The following is a 22564-nucleotide window of genomic DNA, read 5'->3' on the forward strand; positions in this document are numbered from 1 at the left end:
TTCATACCATTATTTAGAAGTAGTTTGGTAATGGCTGATATATAATTTTATATATATAAGTACTTGTTTACGAAATTCAGAATTCATAATAAAATTCATGCAACTTTTTTGTTTATTAAACTCTAATACAAATTCATTGTATTGTTTTTAATCTATTAGAAAATAAAAGAAAGAATAATAGATTTAATAGAATTATGTAGAGAATAAAATTTTAATATAAATGTCTTTTGGTAACCTAAAAAGATGGTATGTATACGTATATATTTAAGTACAACTGTATACATCTGATTCTACAAAACATTAATGAACAATTCGTATACGGCCTTCGATACCGGCTACAATCGGATCATGGATTTGCATTAATTTTATTAATGCATCCAAATCTCCAGGACCTCTTCTAAAAAATAAAAAAAAAAATCACAAACATTTTACAAATATTTTCATGATTTAAACTTTAAAGTAATGCATTACCTGAAATCTTTGGCATTATCTTTAATTAAATTGAAGCCATCTTTACCATTTGCCAAATAATCCATGACAACCACTTTATAGTCTTTAGCTGATTCTAACTGAACATACTTGGGAACCATACAATCCTGACAGCGCACATACAATTCTTGGACTCTTTGGCCAATGAGATTTGTAATGTTGTAAACAATCTTTAAACCGGATACCTGGGGAAATCTATAAGAATAATTACTTTCTGGAGTTAAAGGTGCAATACAATCTTCTAATAATTGCCGTATTACGGAACCATTTAAGGTTACAACAAATATATCATTCTCCCAGGGACACATAGTTATCAAGTGATTGTAAGTCAGATCTAAAAGAAGAATAGTTTTTAAAATTTATATTTTGTTGCAGATATATTTACAAATATTAGTTATTTTTATATATATTTCAAGGTCGTCATTTATTCAAGTTTAATTTTTTTAAATTCATTTGATTATTCGATTAATTTACTAAAATATATATTGCATTTCTCTTAATATAAACTATTTTTTAAAATGTTTGTTTCAAAATAAATTTATTCGAGTATTCGACAATTATTTATCGGGTATTTTTTTATTTTAAACTGAAAAATTTTATTCATTCGAATAAAAATATTTTTTTCCTCGATTATTCGAATGACAACCCTAACTTACTTATTAAGGTATTTTGAGTATTCATATGACGAGTGCAAAACATTACTAATGTTACTTACTTCCTGCTTCTAAAGGTACACGAAAATGGCTCTGTGCCGTAAATGCTATAGTAATGTTGCTCCAATTGGGACTAGCGTAGCTTTGTTCTTCGAGAAACTGAAAATATAAATTGTAAAAGTTCAATTATATCTAAGCCTTTGTAATCTGAAATATGTAAAATGTATATTTCTGAACCAAGGCATATTTAACCAGGTGGCAGCGTAACGCCAGCTAACTGTTTTTTTCTCTACTCATGTTTACCTTCTGAAATGTCAAAAACTTGTTTACAAACATTTTTTAAATTTGTTATAAGAGTAAAAAGATTATATTATATTTAAAAAAGGATGTTTTTGTCACTGGCTTTATGTGCGTAAAATATTTTAAAGTGCCAAAAAAACTATTTCATTTTAAAAAGTTTGATTTTGTGAATTTTTTTTGACAGTTTAGAAGGTAAAAGTTACTGTTGTTCTTGTATGTTGTAATTGTTGTTAGTTACGCTGCCACCTGATTAATACATCTTGTTCTGAACTCACCGCATATAACATGGCATCCGTAACGAAGTTTCCTAAATTACATTCTCCCCTCGAGCATTCTTTTTGTTGTAAATATACTGCACTATGGCCTATCACACGATTTCCAACATAATTAATTTCTTCACGCCATGGCTTTAAAGCTTCGATAACAGAAATATCTAAATTTAAAAAGAAAAAAAAAATAATCATTAACCAAATATAGTTATACTTAAAACTTAAACAAATCGATACCTAACCGCGAAAATATCTTAAGTGCATAACAACAAACTTTACAGGATAAGCTTTTTTGTGTGTGCAATAAAACTATAGAACAAAAAGAGAACAAACGATACACTCTTGAAAGCTTAAGAATACAACAAAAAATACACAATACAATGAACACGAAAGAGGACAAGGATAACACAAAACTGCAATATTCCGCTGCAATATTTAATTATAAAATCAGTTGAAGTTCTGTGATATTAGTATTAAGTTTGACTTATAGTATATGTTTGTGTTGTAATGATTATTTATTTATTTATTAATTCTGTGTCGTGAAGTCCAGTTTTTTAAATAATAAGTTAATTGACAATGTAAACAATAGAATTTCGTAAGTTGAACTGTGATATCTTAAGTTTTTCAATGATTTATAATAAAATATTTATATGTTTTTGTCGCTAGAATTCAACAATAAAAGAAAACCCCTGAAGAAGTTTGAAACAAACAAACGAAACGTTGGGTAAATAATAATAAAAATGAAAATACTTTGATTTTTATTTACACATTTGGTAACAAATGATTGACCATAAATAGCCCGTAAGATTGGAATCTTAAAAACTAAAATTGTCAACATCATTGGTCATAAATAGAAAACTAGAAAACTATAATTAGTTTTGCTATAAAATTGTAACAGTACTTGGTACACCTATGAAATTTCAACAGATTATGAAATCGAATTATTGTTGGTTAAGATATTTTCGCTGTTAGGTCTCGACACCTTTGTATCTGGGGGACTATTGGAAATATTGTTACAAAATTTCACATGGTTGGAGCTGGTTTCGTGGTTTCGAAATGATTTACATTAGTTCAGGGTTAATGGGAGCCAGTGCATGGCCCCTCAAAATTGTCAACTCGCGTCTCAAATTTTAAAAAAAATCGTGAGATATTTGGTTTATGCATGCGATATATGATAACGTTAACGTTTATATTTTATATACATATACGAGAAGATTCTATATATGTATGTAATTTTTTTGAAATCGAAACACAAACGAAGAAATAGTATCATTTTTAAAATTGAACATACCCGAGGTGTCCTATTTTGGGGATCCGTGGTCCCGCTCCTGGTGGACTCACGATGTCCAAATTCAAAACTTAAACTCTACTATACTTTCTCTTTGTATGAAATTTCATTCAAATCGGACTAAGGGTTTAGAATTTACAGTTTTTTTTACACTTTTTATTTGGGGTTTTTCGAACGATACAATAATTTAAAAAGACATACGGACATCGCTTTCTTCGCTATCCATAAGACGTCAGAGAATATAAATATTTATATTCTTTATGGAGTCGCAAAAAAATTGTGGAAATACACTTAACGGTCATGGTATAGGGTTATACAGTAGGTTTTACCTAAATTTTTTTTGATTTCGCTAACGCAATACCTCCTAAAATTTGCGTAATTGATCGTATATTACCAAAATGATTTTAAAAATAAAATGAAACTATATCATATTATAAATATACCACGACTATATATAAAAACGACACTACGAATTTGCTAGATACAGTGGAGTTCGTTTATAACGTTCAACGGTTATAATAGGACATTATCATAACTATCGGATTTATATAGGTATTCAAAAATACTCGCCCACAAATAATTTTGTGTGGATAGATTCATAACTGACCATAGCTCCATATAAGGACCAATTCCGAAAATCTCTTATAAATATTGGAATTCCAATAAAATACACACAAATCATGCCACGTAATGTATGGACGATCGATCCATAATTAGTCACAGTCATTCAAAAACCCCTCCCAAATAAAATTCAACAGAAAATTAATGTCATATATACAGAAATCAAGGGTCTTAATTTCATTTCGATGAGTCCATATAAGGTCCACTTCCGAAAATTACTTTAACGAGCATAGATTTGAATATTTAACCTCGAAAAAAACATTATTAAAATTTTAAAAGAAAACTGCTTTTGTTTATATACTCTGTGTTGAGTATTATATGATCAGGCATGTCGGCTATACTTTCTTACTTGTTTTAAATAAAACGTTGTAATAGTAGACGAGCAAAACATCGTACAGCCAAAATTAATAAAAACAATACCCTTCACCAAATTATACTTCAAAATAAAAATTTTGAATATTTTTAGGTAAACAAAATTTATTTTTTTTGCAGTTATTTAATTTTTTGGAGAAAAAAATTTTTGGAATTGTTTTTTTAAATGTTAAAAATTGTTTTTTGAAATTTTAAATTTTTTTTTAGTGTTTTAATTTTGTTTTTAAAAAAACTTTTGGTGAAAAAAAATAGAGTTAAAACATATTTTTCCGATTTTGAACCATTGTAGGTACAACTTACTATGGTTTTATATACGTCATTGCAAAGGTCTTTGAAATATCTATCATTAGATATTCATATTTGGGATATTCACATGGTCTGCTATTAGTCATGTTTTCATAATGTCCTAATATATTATAATAGTTGTTGTTGTGTTTTAAACAAAAAAAGTATTATTTTATGACAAAACAATAAACATAGCTCAAATAATGTTATTAGTTTAGAACTTATTTCTTTGAAACGCAACAAAAATTTGTTTAAACTATTATAATATATTAGGACATTATTGAAATTTGACTAAATAGTAGACCGTGTGAATACCCCAATTGTCTATATTAATGACTTAGTAATCCAGATATAGGTCAAAAATAGATGTTGTCTTGGTTGTCATATCTCAGCCATATGTGGACCGATTTTGCTGATTTTAAATAGCAAACTTCTCGAAAGCATGCCTGACAGAATTATTGAAGATTTGGATCCCGAAGATATCTGGGGTCTTCAGAAAATAGATTTCAACAGACAGACAGACGGACATCGCTTAATCGACTCCGCTATAGGTAGGAAATGAAAAATGTAGAAATTACAATCGGAATGACAAACTTATGTATACCCTTCTCACGAAGGTGAAAGGTAAAAACTATACTATGTTCAGGTAAGGTTGAACTAGTTGTATTCAATAGATGAAATTTACTATGAGATATTTTTTTTTACAGGTAGATAGATATAAGATATAGTTTTTGCAATTATAAGGCATCAATCGTTCAAATTTACGATTTCTTTAATAATCCACTACATAAACATACATTTATTAACATTATTATTTTTGAAAAAAAAAATTATCACAAAAGTTTAACAGAATTTAAATAAAATTTTTTTAGTTGATAAAATTGTATGTATAATATTTATAACACAAAATTTCCGCTCAAAATTTATTTTGTTTTATAAAACTTTAATAAATTTAATTGTACATATACAAATTTCTTATAGCCATTAATATATTTTATTTATACAGAATTTAAAATGTGTATGCGCCCTTCGAGTCCAGTGTAAATAGGTGACGTTTTATTTACATATTCCAATATTGATGACATATCGGTGAAATATTCTCTAAAAACAATTTGAATTTATTAAGTATGTATTGTGTTCTTAAGCCCACTTTTCGCGATGTCTGGTTATTTCTTAACTTCTATTCATACTTTTTGTTAAAATAAAAGTTAAAAAATAACTAGACATTGCGAAAATGGGGCTATGTATGATTTAGTTTTAACTTATAACTTACCGTCGATTTTGTCCATATTGTTTGAATATGGAAAATCCATAACCTCCACCGGCTACATAGCGTGTCGTTGAAATTCGATACACCTTATTTATATTTAAATCCTCATAACTAGGCACTTTACAGTCAGCACATCGAACTTTTACGTTAAGAACTCTTTGATTTACTGGATTGTTTAAATTGTATACCACTTTAAGGCCCGCTACTTGTAAAAATGTATTTGTAGAATTTAAATTGTTTGAAAAATTTATACGCGAAACGCTTTTCTCTAAAGCTGCTTTCAAATGTATTCCTTCCAAGTCAAATGTCACTAGGGGAGCTTCAAAGGGACATAAACTGTATATTTGACCATAAGTTACAACTAAATGGAATAAAAAGTTTAAGATATTTGTATAGATTTAAATCACTAATGTATATTGCAAATTATGTATATCACCTCCTTGGTGTAGTGTTAATTGCAATTCTCCAGCAGCTACTAAAGCTATGGAAACATTTGTCCAGTTGTCATTGTTATAGGGTGATAAACTTAATAACTGCAATTTTGATTATATACAAGTAAATATTAGCATAAATATATTAAGTAATTTCATTTACCTTGTCTAACATTGCATCGGTATAAAAATTTCCAATATTACATTCTTTGTATTCACAATCAGTATGTTCCAAATTCACTTTTGTTTCTCCGATTTTCACACTACCAGCCGTTTCTATTATACTTTTCCATGTAGGTATAAATTCTATTATTTTTGAGTCTATAAAAATATTTTCAAACAAAAAATACTAAAATTTTAAAATTTTTCATAATACATTTTTATAGACCAGAGAAAAACTGTATTAGATTTTCAAACCTTCGTGAGAAGGGTATATATAAGTTTGTCATTGCGTTTGTAATTTCCACATTATAATTTTCCGACCCTATAAAGTATATATATTCTGGAACCTTATAGATAGCGGAGTCGATTAAGCCATGTCCGTCTGTCTGTCTGTTGAAATCAATATTCTGAAGACCCCAGATATCTTCGGGATCCAAATCTTCAATAATTCTGTCAGACAGGCTTTCGAGAAGTTTCCTATTTAAAATTATCAAAATCGGTCCCCAAAGTTGGAAATTTTAACCCGATTTTTTTTTCAAAAAAAAAAAAAATTTTAATTAAAAACAAAAAATTTAAAAAAACAATTCGAAAAAAAAAATTTACAAAAAATTAAAAAAAGAACTTTGGAAAAAAAATTAATTTTGTTTACCTAAAAATATTTAAAATTTGTATATTGAAGTATAATTTGGTAAAGGGTATATAAGATTCGGCACAGCCGAATATAGTTCTCTCTTAAAAACTTTTTATTTTCATATGTATCGGGTAAAGCTACGTTTCCGCATACACGGTAGTCGGCACCGATAACGAAATTCCATACATTTGCACCGAAAAAAAGTTCTGAAATGTATGGAATTTCGTTTTCGGTGCCGATTACGGTGTATGCGGAAACGTAGATTAAGTATTTATAAATAAAAATAAAGCAAACAAAAATATCAATACCTTTATCTATGTTAATAGATGTTTCAAATGATTCCAAAAAAATTAAAAAAAAACAATAAAACCCCTCGAGCTGTAACTATAAAATAAATTTGGCTTCCAAGACTTAAATTTGTAAATAACATCTATCTGTGTACCAGTTGCATTATTATTTGTCCAACATTTGTGAGGATATTAATGGCAAATATTTGCTTAAAAAGGCGTAACCACTTTTTTAGCACAAATTTGTTTGACGTGTTTACTTTTACAAGTGTTTTGTAAGATCAAACAGCATCAAATTAAATAAAACTAATTTTTTGGTTTTGAATCATTCTATGTAAAATAAGTTTTTAAAATAAATAAAAGAATTCAAATGTATTTTATTTAGTGGTTACGTCTTTTTCGTCAAATATTTGTCATGTATAACCCTACCTTTAGTTATACAGATAGGTGAGATTGGAACCACTTCTGTAGAGAAGCTGTTTTATATGGGTCTCATCAAACCAATTTGAAAATTGGAAGACCAGGATTTGTGGTTGGAATTGATGAGTCAATTTTCACATTTTCAAACAATTGTGTCAGTTTTTTCGAAGGTATGTATATATTAGGGATCCTAATTTCCCGGACTTTTTTCATTCTCTGGAATTTTTGAATACTATATTAAGAAACTGTCGATAACGCCATACACGATAAGGCTGACTGTAACTTTAAATCTTTCAGCCACGCTTTTTTGTGTATAAGTTTAAAATCAAAACAATTGCATTTTTACTTTAATCAAGGTTAGTTTATTATAAAAAGTAAGAAATAAATAAATCAAAACATGAAAAAACCACCCCATTCCAAAGTTTTTTGTGGAGTGAAGTGGTTAGTTTAACTAACCACCGCACAGACGAAAAAAACTCTATTTTCGACCCCAAATTTCAATGTTCTATGACCACTTCTTATAATTTTTGCATAAAAATTTATGAAGCCATCCCTCTTTGCACCGTGGCGGTTGGCATTAAAAATAACTATGATACAAATTTTCTGACGAAACAACCGAAATATCAAAGTAACACTGAATTCGATGATTAATATATTTATCTAACCAGAGCACCCTGGCATCTACAAACACAAGATACTTGCGCAACTAAATTGCCTAGTGTGAAAGGGGTCTTATTGATTCAATATGGTTTTTATTGATTTTAAGTTGTTTTTTCTCTGGGTGTAACTATATTCAAAAATTATATTTAGCCAGTTTGCTTGCGAGCTTTATAATCTTATAAATACATCGCCAGTTTTAGCTCCCTTGACGGACGATGAATTATTGTAGAGATCATCAGTCGAATATCCATTAAATATAAATTTAATTATTTTATTTTTTTTAAATAAAAAACAATTTTTTATTTATAATTAAGTACAAAATTATTGTAAGTTTGGTTTAAATAGCACACAAGTTGTTATTTAAGGACTTTAATCCGACCCTCAACGCCAGTAATAATTGGAGTAATATTCTCAGTATACATCAGTAGGGCATCCAAATCGGTTACATAAGGTCTTTAAAAAGGAAACACAAATTAATTGGATATTATTTTAAAAACAACTGCATAATTTAACTTACTGTACATTAGTACCATAATCATGGAGCATGTAGTAACCGTCACCACCATCTTGTAAGAAATTCGGAGCCACTACACGATATGTTGAGGTTATATTGAATGGTTCATAACGTGGATATGAACAATTGCCACAGCGTACTTTCAGGTCGACAACACGATCAAACATGGGCCTTTTAAAGTCATAGGTTATTTTTAAACCCGATACTTGCAGGAATATATAGGAGCTGTTAACTCCATTGGCATAATCAATTTTACTAGCGCCAAATTCTAAAGCTTCCAACAAACGTTCACCAGGCAAATCGAAGGCAGTCAAAATGTTTTCAAACGGTGACATGGCAACAATATGAGAATAGGTGAGATCTAAAAAAAAAGAAACATTAAATGTTAATAATTTTGAAATAAAAAAGTAATCATGTTTAGGTAAGGATTGATTCTCAATTAGAGAATTCAATAATAACATAAACACTTACTTCCACGATAAAGGGGAACCCTTAAAGCACCAGTATTAACTAAGCCAATGGGTACTTGAGACCAAGCTTTATCCTCATATGGTGCCAATTGCAAATACTATAAATGTAGAAAATTAAAATAATAAAAACAGTTGTATAGGTAATAATATTTTCTTACTGCATGAACCATTGCATCACTGAAATAATTTCCTAAATTGCACTCTTCTTTGCTACAAGGCGATTTCACCAGATCAACTAATGTTTCTCCCACTATAACTTTGCCTTTAGCATCAATTTCTATTTTCCAAGGTTGCAAGGCATCAACTACTTCCAGATCTAAAAGCAAAACAGATTTTTAACTAATATACGAAAATCAAAATTTTATTTAAATAAATACTTATGTAATTGAAACATTTGTAGAACTCACTAAATGATTTAATTGCAAAATTTGAATTTGTTATCTACAATTAAAGTTCATTACTTTGTAATGAGTATTTTCTTTATATTTTTTTCACTTCTTAAAGGTTTTTAACTTTTCATAAGTCGATATTTAAGCACGCATTTTGGCAACAAATGAGATTAAATAAATTACACAGGCCTACAGCAAAAAAAGGCTTCACTAACCACTATATAGATTTGATGCATCATGGTTACAAATAAGTATAAAAATGGTGAAATTTTTTAAAATTTGTAAATAGCACGGGGAAAATGTTTTCAACATTCAATCGAAAGAAGAACATTAACTACTCAATTTTATGTATATCAAACAAAAAAGTAAAATTTTGTGAAAATGAGCGAATTCACCTAATTGTGAATAAATTCGAAAAGAATCAATAGATTTTTATCTTCGATATCTCATTTTGTTGCTATTATAGGCTGCTTTGCGACAAAGTAATAAACCTGAACAAGTTCTGCCGTTTTCGATTTTTGCTATTTTCACGTAAAAAATATATTTTTTGCTTCAATTTGTTATTATAACTTCAAAACTACTGAGCCGATAAAAACCGGATTAAAGGCTATCTAAATTTGAACTTTTTAAGTTTACTTCAATAATATCGGACTAACCGTTAACGCTAACGAGTTATGTGGAGAAACGAGTTATGTGGAGAAACATTTAAAAAAATTCACAATTCTAGAAAAAAAAAATTTTAAAAAAATCTATCCATAGAATTTAAAAATTTTACCATTTTTGTACTACTGGAACCACAATACATCAAAATTGTGCAGTGGTTTAAAAAGCCTTCAAAAATTTATCGATTTTGTTGCCTGTGTAATAACAATGTTCCTATGATTTTTATTTATTGGTTTTACAATATTTTAATTTAATAAAAAACAATTGCTTCAAAAATCACATCCAATAACAAGCCGTGAGTCCAGTGTCAATCCACTGCTCGGAAAGAGCAAGTCAAAGTAAAATTGTCTCCGATATTTCACAAATACTGCATATTTAAACAAAAAAAAAAATTAGGAATTCATAAATATATAATTATACCCTTCACCATAGAATAATATATCCATAGAAGCGTTACTGAGAGGGAAAAAAACTAAGTCTGTTGTCAAAAACCTAAGTCGTGAGAATGTATTAGTACATAGTTTTGATGTTGTATTGGTGCCTTTTTAATTTTCACCAGACACACAGAGTTCTATACAAATGTTTAAATTTTAATTTATTTAAATTTTCTTCTATTTTCAATACCAAAAATTGAAACTCTGTTCTATAAATTAAATTCTACCACAAATAAAATTAAGTGTCAAAAATTTATAAAAAATTACTTTTTTCATTTGAGCAAAATTAATGTGTTTCGGACATAAAAGTGTGCTGAAAATTGTTAAAAAAAATATAAAATAGTGTATAGAAGTGTATAAAAGTGGTTCGGTCTGTATTTAGTCGGAAAATCAAAGGTAAAATTTCAAGTATTTTGATGTGTTAATTTCTCTCACAAGTATGTTGAATTCACATATCACAAGTACGTGTGAAGAGAGTAATTATTGTTACTCTCAGCTTACTCTCAGTTGCGCCTCTAGTTGTACCCAAAGTATATTTATACAAGTACATGCAACTCTACAACAAATCAACAATAAAAGAAACAACATTCATTTTGTTTGTGTAAAAACTTGTGAGATTGTCAAAAACTGTTGACAATTTTTCCACAAATTTCACTCACGTTGCCCATTTAATCGGGTCTTTTCGCACATAGAATACGTCCTCACTGCCACTGGTATATTTTTTTTGCATAATGGATAAAAACATATTTTTAATTTATTATTCTTGCTTTTATTATAGAAATTTTTCAAAATTATTTTTTTTTGATTAATATTTTCAAATACAAAAAAATTAAAAATTATAAATAAACATAGAAAGAAAAACAAAAAAGTAAAAAAATTTGACAATCTCACAAGTATTTACAAAGGAACAAAAAATGAACAGCTGATCACTTGCATGTACTTGTATAAATATACTTTGGTTGTACCCTATGCCCTTCACCTTCGTGAGAAGGGTATATATAAGTTTGTCATTCCGTTTGTAATTTCCACAATATAATTTTCCGACCCTATAAAGTATATATGTATATTCTGTATCCTTATAGATAGCGGAGTCGATTAAGCCATGTCCGTCTGCCTGTCTGTTGAAATCAATTTTCTGAAGACCCCGATATCTTCGGGATCCAAATCTTCAATAATTTTGTCAGGCATGCTTTCGAGAAGTTTCCTATTTAAAATCAGCAAAATCGGTCCACAAATGGCTGAAATATGAGGAAAAACCAGGACAACATCGATTTTTGACCTATTTTTGACATATATCTGGATTACTAAAGGTACGGTTACACATGGCAAATATTTACTCAAAAAAGCGTAACCACTTTTTATAGCACACATTTGTTTGACGTGTTTGCTCTTGCAAGTGTTTTGTAAGATCAAACAGCATCAAATAAAACTATATATTTGTTTTGAATTGTCTTAAGGAAAAGGAGTTTTTGACAATAAATAGAAGAATTAAAATATATTTTATTTAGCGGTTACGTCTTTTTCGTCAAATATTTGCCATGTGTGACCCTACCTTAAGACATTAATATAGACAATATGGATATCTAATGATAGATATTTCAAAGACCTTTGCAACGACGTATATAAGGCCATAGTAAGTTGGATCTACAATGGGTCAAAATCGGAAAAAATATTTTTTAACCCGAATTTTTTTTTCTCTCAAAAAAAAATGAGAAAACAAAAATTTTTTTTTTCAAATTTAAAAAAAAAAATAAAAATTTAAATTAAAGAAAAAAAAATTAAATATCAATTCGAAAAACAATTTTTTCCAAAAAATTTAAAAAACAAGTTTGGAAAAAATATATATCAGAATATATGGGAGATATGAGTCCTTGTACCAATGTTTTTCGCATATTTTCTTCAATATTTCGATTTATAACAGTGCACGGTGGTAAATTCCGGCCAAATTTTTTTTTGTTTAATTTTTATAAAATTTTGATGGTAAATTCTTCTTAACACTTCAGAATATACAGTATCATTATTAATATGGCTATAAAGTAACTATATGGTTATTTATAGTGGGTTTTTCTTGTCATTTTAATATTAGAAAAATGTGATTTTTTTACTTTTGAATCGAAGTAAGTAGCCTGTGCTTTTTTCTTTAAAGTTTTTTTTTTGCAAATTAGCACATGTTTTTATAAAACAGTTAGCAGTTAACCATTCCACGTAGTTTTGCGTGTTCTTTTTATATAAAAGTGAAGTGATTAGGAACTAGTTTTAAATCTATAGAAACTAAATTAAAAAAAGTTTGAAAGGCCAGAATAAATTAAAAGGGGCTATTAGAGGTTAAGTGTAAATTACATCTAATACTGTAAAGTATCAAGAGTAAGTACTATAAATTTCAGCTGCAATTATTTACAATTCCAATAACCAGAACCTTCATATTTTACACATTTTTTTTGTATTTGTTTGGCCAATTTCAAAAATTATGTAGGTTTGAGAGTTATTTACGTCTATGCTGATTTTTTCAATGAATAATTTATATTATTTTTAATTATAAACCTAATTGAAGCCATTTACAAAAATTACATACTTTTTTCGATACTTTTATAACGTTAATGTTTATTTGGCCATTTGGTATGTAATTTCTAATAATTTTTGCGATGTATCAAGTGTGTTGATCTTAAATGTACACCAAATTTCAGGCATTTACATGAATAAACTAATTTTTCCAATAATTTCAAAGCGTCCATGATTGTTTGGCCAATCCCTGTATATGTATTCCGAAATTTATACGAACATTTTTTCATTCACTTATGTTATTCTTAATTTTTGGACTAAATTTCAGGCATTCATATGAATAACCTAATTTTTTCGATACTTTTAAAACGTCCATGATTGTTTGGCCAAACCCTGTATATGTAATCCGAAATTTTAATGACCAATTTTTTTCCATCACATATTTTATTCTTTATTAAATTTCAGCCACTTACATGCAAATTTTTTTAAAATTTTAAAAAGTCCATGCTTTTTTGGCCAAATCCTGCATTTGAACATCGAAATATTTATCGATCGATCGGTTATGTTATCTCTTAATACAAATACCAAATTACAAAAATTTTTATGAAGAAATAAAGAAGTTATGGATACAATAACGCCTTCTATTTTTGCACATTTCCTAAGAGCAATGAACATACATATAATATTCATGAATGCATATAAATCATAAAGATTGTAGTAAATCACAATATAGTTAGTAATATTTTTGATATAATAAAAGTATTATTTACCTACTAAATTATCTACATAAATTTTAAAATTTTTTACTTACCTTCTGGTACACTATTATCCATATAAATGGGAGCACCTTCAAAATCGACAACATTGCCTTCATCATCAAAGTAAACCGTTAAATTGCCAACATATTTGGCATAAGCACCAGCTTGTACAATTAACACACGATGTCCGGTGGCATGAGTAACTTGTGTTGGATAATCTCCTCCAGGGGTATCAGGTCCTGGAGGATTATCTCCTGTATAGAGGAACGTATGTGAGTGAGAACCAACAATCACATCAATTTCAGAACCAGCATGTTCGGCTATCTCTTTATCAACTGCATAGCCACAATGGGAGATGACAATAATAATATTGGCACCTTGGGACTTTAGTTTTTCCGCCTCCTCTACAATAGTTTCGCTTTCATTGCGAAATATCAAATTACCAGTATTGGCTAAATCCTGTAATATAATTAATATTATTTAATACAGACATATTTACACATGTTCCTTTTGGGCAAGAAATCTTACATAAGTTGTTTCCAAAATTACACCAATAACTCCAATTTTACGATTACTTCTTTCAATTATCATAGATTTTTGATATTTTCCGCTCATTTCGGGTTCATTTGTTGAATCCATATTAGCAACGAGCATAGTTGTGTTAAGTGCCTCCAAAAAGGGTACAACACCTTCTACCCCATGATCAAATTCGTGATTACCCAATGTCTGTAATTCAAATGAAAAATATATATTTTTATATGTACCTCGTAACTGATAACTTCCAACATGAAATAGTCATGCAAAGAAAATCAATCGGATGAAGAAATATTTAGTTATGTTAATATGGTTTGTTTGGTATTCAAAATTGGCAATTTGGACAAGGTCCCCTTCAGAAAATGACTTGAACATGATAATTGTCTTATAATAATTAATATTGTGATGAAATTGGTCATAAACAAGTTATATATGAACCTAAATCTTTCTACTAACTTTTGTGAGGATCAATCCAAAATTTGATCGAGTACAACTTGTTCATGAGGATCTTCTTACATAGCTTTGATATATTAGATAATGGTTCTATATGAATCTACTTTAGTGTGATAAAATTATTTCTTTTAATTGCTATCCGGGAAGCTCTATCTATCGAATCTTAAAACGTAAAAATGGGATACAATAGGTGGCAACTCAATTGTTTCATTTGATATGTTCGGGGTAAATACATTTTTCAAATGATTAACAAATAGATTCCTTTTACGTATCATTTCTTTCCCCACTTCCACTTGCCCCACTTCCATTTTGTTCGACTCAATTTCTAAAATGGGTTTGCATGTGCTTTCGAGCGGCCAACCTACTTACTGGCCTACTGACCCACGAAAAATACCGGATGTTATTGATTTTAGCGTTATGAAAAATATCCCTAGAGAAATGATTCAAATCCTCACTGGAACTATCTTCAGACCACTCACCCACTATTATTACTTTATTGAGCCCCCTAGAAATTGTATCCCCGACTGGTAATTTAGCGATGGCAGGCACAAGAATAAATTGGCTCAAATATAAAAAATACCTCAGTACACATTGCTCGGAAAACATACCGCTAAGAACACCAGAAAACATCGATCATTCTCTTATCAATTTCGATAAAAATCTCAGACTGGCTGCTCAACATGCTACCCAAACCCCCCGACAATTCAGATATAATAGAATTAATTCTGCAGATGTCGAACGGCTCTTAAATGAAAAAAGAAGATTTCGAAGAGAGTGGCAATTGCACAGATCCCCCAACTAAAATCGAAGCTTAAAGATTGTATAAAAAGACTTAAAAAGCTCTTGGAATTTCGAAAAATGGAATCATTGAATAAATATTTAGGAAGCCTGGACGCAACCCCGCAATCGGATTACTCATTATGGCGAGCAACAAAAAATCTTAAAAGACCCGTTATATGTAAGTCCCCCTTGCGAAATTCAAGTGGTGGTTGGGCAAGAAATGATACTGAAAAAGGGAATCTGTTTGTTAATCATTTAAAAAAAGTATTTACACCGAACACATCAAACGAAGCAATTGAGTTGCCACCTGTTGCACCCTATTTTGGAGCAGCCGTACCCCTACGTTTTGAGATTCGAGAGATCGAAAATGCTATTGCTGATTTAAATCCCAAGAAAGCGCCTGGTATGGACAAGATCAGCAACAAGATGCTTATGGAGCTACCCCGGATAGCAATAAAAATAATTATTTTTATTTTTAATGCTATATTACGACTTGAATATTATCCTCCAGAATGGAAGGTTTCACTGGTTACCATGATACCCAAGCCGGGAAAAGATCACTCAAAAGTAGAATCATACAGACCCATCAGCCTATTGTCTAATATATCAAAGCTATTTGAGAAGATACTTATGAACAAGTTGTACCCGATGTTAACTGAAAACAATTGTATTCCGAACCATCAATTTGGATTTAGAAGAAAACACAGTACTATCGAACAAACCCATAGACTTGTAAATATGGTGAGAAAAGCGTTTGAAGAAAAGAAATACTGTTCTGCACTCTTCATCGACATCTCTCAAGCGTTTGATAAGGTATGGCATGCTGGATTAATATACAAATTGAGTCAAAATTTACCGGCAAACACACATAGGCTGTTGGAAAGCTATTTAACTGGTCGAACATTTAAGGTTAAAGAGGGAAACTTTTTAAGTACTGCACAACCCATTGAAGCTGGAGTCCCCCAAGGCAGTATCCTGGGACCTTTTTTATATTTTATGTATTCGTCTGATATGCCAACTAACAATCGCACTCATACATCAACATTTGCTGATGATACTTCTATTCTAAGCATTCATGAAAACCCTCAAGAAGCGTCTCGTTACTTACAAAACCACATATTTGAATTAGAAAAATGGTTAAAGCAATGGAAAATTAAAGTCAACGAGCAAAAATGTACACACATTACATTTACATTGCGTAGAGAATCATGCCCCCCTATTTATATCAATAACCAAACAATAATTCAACAATCGGAAGTGAAATACCTCGGAATACATCTCGATCGTCGCCTTACATGGAAAAGTCATATAGATGCAAAGTTGACTCAAATGAAATTGAAATCAATTCAAATTAATTGGCTTATTGGCAGAAACTCCACGCTTAGTTTAGATTGTAAACTTCTACTTTATAACATGATCATAAAACCGATATGGTGTTATGGCATACAGTTATGGGGCACGGCCTCAGCGTCAAATGTAGAAAAGATCCAAAGATGCCAAAACAAGTTTCTAAGAATGATCACAGATGCCCCCTGGTATATCAAAAACGCGAATATACACAAAGATCTAAACGTGCCCATTGTAAAAACTGAAATCTCGAAAAACGTACAAAAATATTTAAAAAAACTTGAAGTTCACCCAAACCCGCTGGCCCGCAACATATTAGATAACCGTGGCCACACTCGATTAAGAAGGAGGGACACAGCAGACCTAATCTAGAAGAAAGAATGCCAATTTAACCAAAACAACCATGAACACAAAATTTTTCGTCCGGCACTGGCTGGACTAATTAAATAATAATATTAGATATTGATAGTTCATTAAATAATGAAGATACAATAAATAAATGATGAAAAAAAAAAAAAACTTCCACTTGGGTTTCGCAATGAATGCTTCAATATAACATGTCTTTTAAGATTTTTCGTGGCTCGCCATAGTGAGTAATCCGAATGCGGCATTGCGTCTATATATACTAGGGTATTCAATTAATCGGGTTTCTGTTTTAATCGGTTAACCGAGCAAATAATTAATCGGGGTTTAGATTTATTCGGTTAATAATCGGTTAATTTAAAATTATTCGATTAACCGAATAATGTCTATTTTAATTTTATATTAAAAATACAACCACGAATTTTGTGTACAAAAACATAAAAAACAAACAAAACATAACATAATTGAACCAAAAAATAATAGCAAATATGTTATTTGAGATCCTTTTTGTATACACATTTGGGTTTTTTTTAGGATTTAAGTGAGATCTTCTGAAATAATCTTTTAAAAAAAGAATATAATTTATTTTTTTTCTTTTAAACGATTTTTTCTTTAGATTTTATAAAACTTAATTTGGAAAAAACTCTCGCTGATTGTAGATGTTGCAGAAATCGAAAGCATGATAAAGAATATCCAATATTTCAGTTTTTTTTTAGTTTTATCTAAGCATATAAAATCTATCGTTATACCATTGGTGTCCTTTTGTTTTAGATATTGAATACTTTTGATAGTTTCGTTAAGTTCTGTACATATAAATGCAAAAAAAGTTTCAAATACATGTACATTTTCGCATATTTCTACATGTATCTCAAATTGACTTCCGTTTTATGTCACGTACGATATACCCTTATTTCGCACGATATTTTGGACAACAATGTTTCGACAGAACTTTTAATTATTTTAAAATATAGTACCCTCTGAATGGAACATAAAGACCGAATTAGTTTTCAGATACTCTTATTTATGCAAAATCTATTCCACTCTATAGGCGTACAAATGTCACGTACGATGATATGGAATTGCCCATATGTCAGTTGTTATTATCACTAAACATTTTTCTTGGATGTTAGAAAAAATATATAATTTTAATTTGAAATTTGTATTTGAATTGAAATGGAAAAATAAATACAAAAATATATTTTAAAGTGCAAGAAAAAGGAATTTCGGTTAATCGGTTAATCGACACAAATTAATCGGTTTATTTGTTATTTGAAAATCGGCAATTTTAAATTATTCGAACAGTTAACCGATTAACGGTTAATCGATTGAATACCCTAATATATACTTATTAATTGATTGAATCTTACTGTGTTCCTACAGCCTTTTAAGTGTTTTTATACAACCTTATAGTTTTGATTTAAGTTGGGGGTAGGGTTTTTAATTTCCCGACCTTTTTTGATTCCCGGGAATCGGTAATTTTTTTTTTACATTCCCGGGTACCCGGCTATTCCCGAAATATATAATGATACTGTAAATTAGGAATATTATAGCCAAATTTCATATAAAAACATAGTGTTATAATCATTATATATCACAGCTTCGTATTTCCCACGACAGCCGGTTCTACGCACCGGAATGACCCGAGTTCACTCGACCAAGGGCTGTCAACTCAGCAATCACTGCTGCTACAACAACAACAACAGCTTCGTATTAATTAATTAAATTTGAGCTTAATTCATTAAAATTTTAATCCGTAATTAAAAACTGTCAGCCTTTCATTCCATAACACTATAGGTTAAATGGTTACCAAAACTGTGCTAAAGTCCAATTTTTCAAATGCAAATATTGCACTTTTTTTAATGCCATTTTGTAACCAATACTCCAAATTAACTAAGTCAGCTTTTTGTTTTTGGTAAATTCCGTTTGACAACATGCAGTCAAAGACATTGCATTGTAATCACTTAATAAATTTTGTTGAAAAGCCTGTATTGCTTTCAATCTTTCAATAGCATGTTTAAATAATTTCGCGAGTTACAAAGAGAAATTGAAAATGGGGAACAATAAATTATGTAAGTAAGTAAGGTTTTTTGTTAAAAAATGTGATATAATTGTTTAACTTGCTTGAAATAAAGCCACTTTTTTAACATAACCTTAAAAGTGCTGCGACTGTTTTCAAAATGTAACTTCGTGGAAGCTTTTAAAATTTGGGCAAAGTTCGGCAGATTAAATGCAATCGGAAATGAATATATTGAAATGTTATAAACCAATTTTAATTTTCATTCAATAGCCATTTTTAGCCGTTTTCGAATAATACTATATTTTTTAGGTTATTGTTTAAAATTTGGCTTAACGAAAATTCAAAAAAATAAAAATTTTATGCCTTTTTCAAACATGTAGTGGACAAAATTGATGTTAACATATTTTCAGATGAAGTGGAGATTCATATAACGCAAACAATGCATTTTTTATATCCTACACCACCATAGTGGTAATGTCCAAGAATATTAGTCTAAGACCCGCCTTAATATGATACATATTGAAACTGGCTGAAATCGGTCCATTATTTCACCTAGCCCCCATACAAATGTCCTCCCGTAATTGGACTTTATCGGTCATAAATGTTTAATTTATATAGGTATCTACACAAATTTTGCTCCAAATAAGTTTTATATATACGGAATTCATGTTTCCTAATTTTATGATGATCGGTCCTTAATTAGTCATAGCTCCCGCTTCCGAAAATCACTTTAACGTGCACAAATCTCTTAAAGTTGTTGGTATACACATAAAATTCAACTCTCATAAATAAATTAATCAACGACCTAATTTCATGACGACCGGCCCATAATTGGTCATAGCTCCCATATAACCCATTTCCGAAAATCACTCACGAATATAAAAGACGCTGTAATGGAAGCGGAGAAGACTGATTTTTTAAGCTTCGAATTAATATTAAGCTGTATCTCAGATCCATTAATTTCCACATCATTTTTATATAGGCGCTTTCAAAAGCGGAAAAGTTCCATACTACCACGTGAAGTAATTCACTATAGCCACCAAGACGATGAAATTAATGAAAGTTAAGAGGACCTTTTTGATTTAAATTTACAAAATGAATTAGATTTAAGCAATTACTAAAAGTTTTAGTATAATTAAAATAAATTAATGTATTAAGTTTGCATTAATGATTGCAGAAGGGTTAATTTTTGGTCGTTAGGGGTTAAATTCCATTTTTTTAATAGAATTATTCTTACTTATGAAATTCTTTAAGGTTTTGGTTTGAATACCATGATTTTGTAGTCGTTATTAATTTAGCACAGAAAAAGTAGTCATTTAACCTATAGTGCATAAGTCCATTCCAAACATCCAATTATTTATCTTCATTCAAAAATTTTTTTTTAAATTGAATTATTTTGAACATCAGAATTTTGAATAACAGAATTTTTTCAATCTTTGAATGATTAAATTTTTGTTAATTCAAATGTACTACAAATTGAGTTTACATTTTTTCTTCATTCAGGTTTATTTTGCTTTAATCATTTTTGTAATCGATTTGAATTGAAGAAAAATTTAAAAAATCATTTAATACATTTTGTTATAGATTTGAAGAAATTTATAATGATTTAATAAGAAATTAATTCTATAAATAATGAATTCTCAAATGAATAAATTCACTAAGGAATGAATTCAATACATTGAATTAAATCGTTAAGAGAGACAATTTATTTTGATCACAAAAATGGAATTAATAATTAATCCTTTGTTATACCATGACCGTTAAGTGTACATATTTCCACAATTTTATTTTGCGACCCCATAAAGCATATAAATATGTATATACTCTGACGTCTTATAGATAGCGATGAATCATTCATTATCATTCGAAAAACCCCAAATAAAAATTGTACAAAACACTTTTCACAAAAAATAGCTTTGTAACTTGTTTTCTTTGTAGTTTCTTTAGTTTTTAATTCCCGGGATTCCCGACTAAAAATTCCGGAAATCGAGTAGTGAAAAATTTTACCGGGAATTCCCGGGATAAAAACCCTAGTTGGGGGATATGTACATTGCCACTCTATCGATATTTTCTGGGATTAGTTTTTTATATTTAAGTTAATTGTTCATGTCATCCAAAACCATTTTAGAAATTGTATCAAATAAAACAGGACCCATTGGGGTAATAAGTCGTGATGCCTAGAATATTTGCTTAGCATTATAATCCAGATGCAAGAAAAACTGTTTATATGCAATTAAAATTCATGGGGTAAATATTTTGATGAAATCAATAAGTTTCGATGAAATCAATCTTTAAGAAATCTGACTCTCAAATGAGACCAAAAATATTTAGTTATAAGATTTAAATACTTATTGTTAGATACATGAAGCACAAATTATACAGATATGAATCAGCTGGTTTCAGTAATATGGCAATAGAAAAAAAGACAAAAGAAAATGTCATTGGTGGATCCGTAATCAAATAATTTTTGAACTCCAGTTGAATATTATAAGATATTACAGTTTTTAATTCAACTAATGAGGTACATACCATTGCGTCAGCTGGCAACAAATTCAAAAACTGACTGGTGACATTCCAGCGTCCAATATTGTACCACAAAGTACCTTGGAAACTATCACCAGCATTAAAGAAGACTGCATTCGTATCCTTTTGCTCTTCCAGCAAACGCTTAACTGTATGAACAGTGCGAGCGTAACCGCCTATACAAACTTCACCATCATCACATGTACCGCCCGTAGTATCGGTTGCTTCAAATCTACGAAAACAGTCAAATGTATAATTTATTAGTATCTTTGCCAATTCGAGCACAATAATATTAACATAAATACTAGAGTTATACATACTATATAAATACTATGTTATCTGTAGCAAAATTCTGGTATTTGAAATAAGATTAGATTATTGTTTAAAAGTATATTTGTATTTAAGAAGAATTACGCTTAAAATTATAAACAATAAATAATTGTCCGTAGTTATTTTCATTATCAAAAATAAGTTCATACTTATCACATGCTACCAATTTTAAATTGATTTATATTTGAAATATACTTAAGTGTTTAATAATAGAATTTCTTTTCAGTAATGAAATAATAGTCGAAACAAATTATCCATTAAAATACTTATTTAATTGACATCTTCAATGGCAATATGTACTTTCGATTGTGTGTATTCAATTGCTAATTATTTGACTATTCAATGTGATTTT

At 29.5% G+C, this 22564-nt stretch overlaps 1 protein-coding gene across 3 annotated transcripts in view; it reads right to left on the bottom strand.

The window, feature by feature from the left end:
- Positions 1-241: 241 nt before the first annotated feature.
- Positions 242-22564, bottom strand: part of LOC135958284 (apyrase) — a 28898-nt gene continuing 6575 nt past the window's right edge. The window contains exons 2-8 of one of the 3 annotated variants that reach the window (XM_065509184.1): positions 21889-22114; positions 14394-14591; positions 13919-14324; positions 1718-1875; positions 1205-1301; positions 472-823; positions 242-397 (exon numbers count right to left, since the gene is read on the bottom strand). In XM_065509184.1, coding sequence (XP_065365256.1) covers positions 301-397; positions 472-823; positions 1205-1301; positions 1718-1875; positions 13919-14324; positions 14394-14591; positions 21889-22114 — 1534 coding nt within the window. In that variant the 3' untranslated portion in view covers positions 242-300. Of the gene's footprint in view, positions 398-471; positions 824-1204; positions 1302-1717; positions 1876-5238; positions 5379-5550; positions 5909-5983; positions 6081-6141; positions 6300-8452; positions 8592-8655; positions 9014-9123; positions 9221-9280; positions 9439-13918; positions 14325-14393; positions 14592-21888; positions 22115-22564 lie in introns of those variants that run through there. The other 2 variants (XM_065509182.1, XM_065509183.1) reach the window with 2 other exon arrangements.

The sequence above is a fragment of the Calliphora vicina genome, chromosome 4 (genome assembly GCF_958450345.1).
Source record: "Calliphora vicina chromosome 4, idCalVici1.1, whole genome shotgun sequence".
Lineage (NCBI taxonomy): Eukaryota > Metazoa > Arthropoda > Insecta > Diptera > Calliphoridae > Calliphora > Calliphora vicina.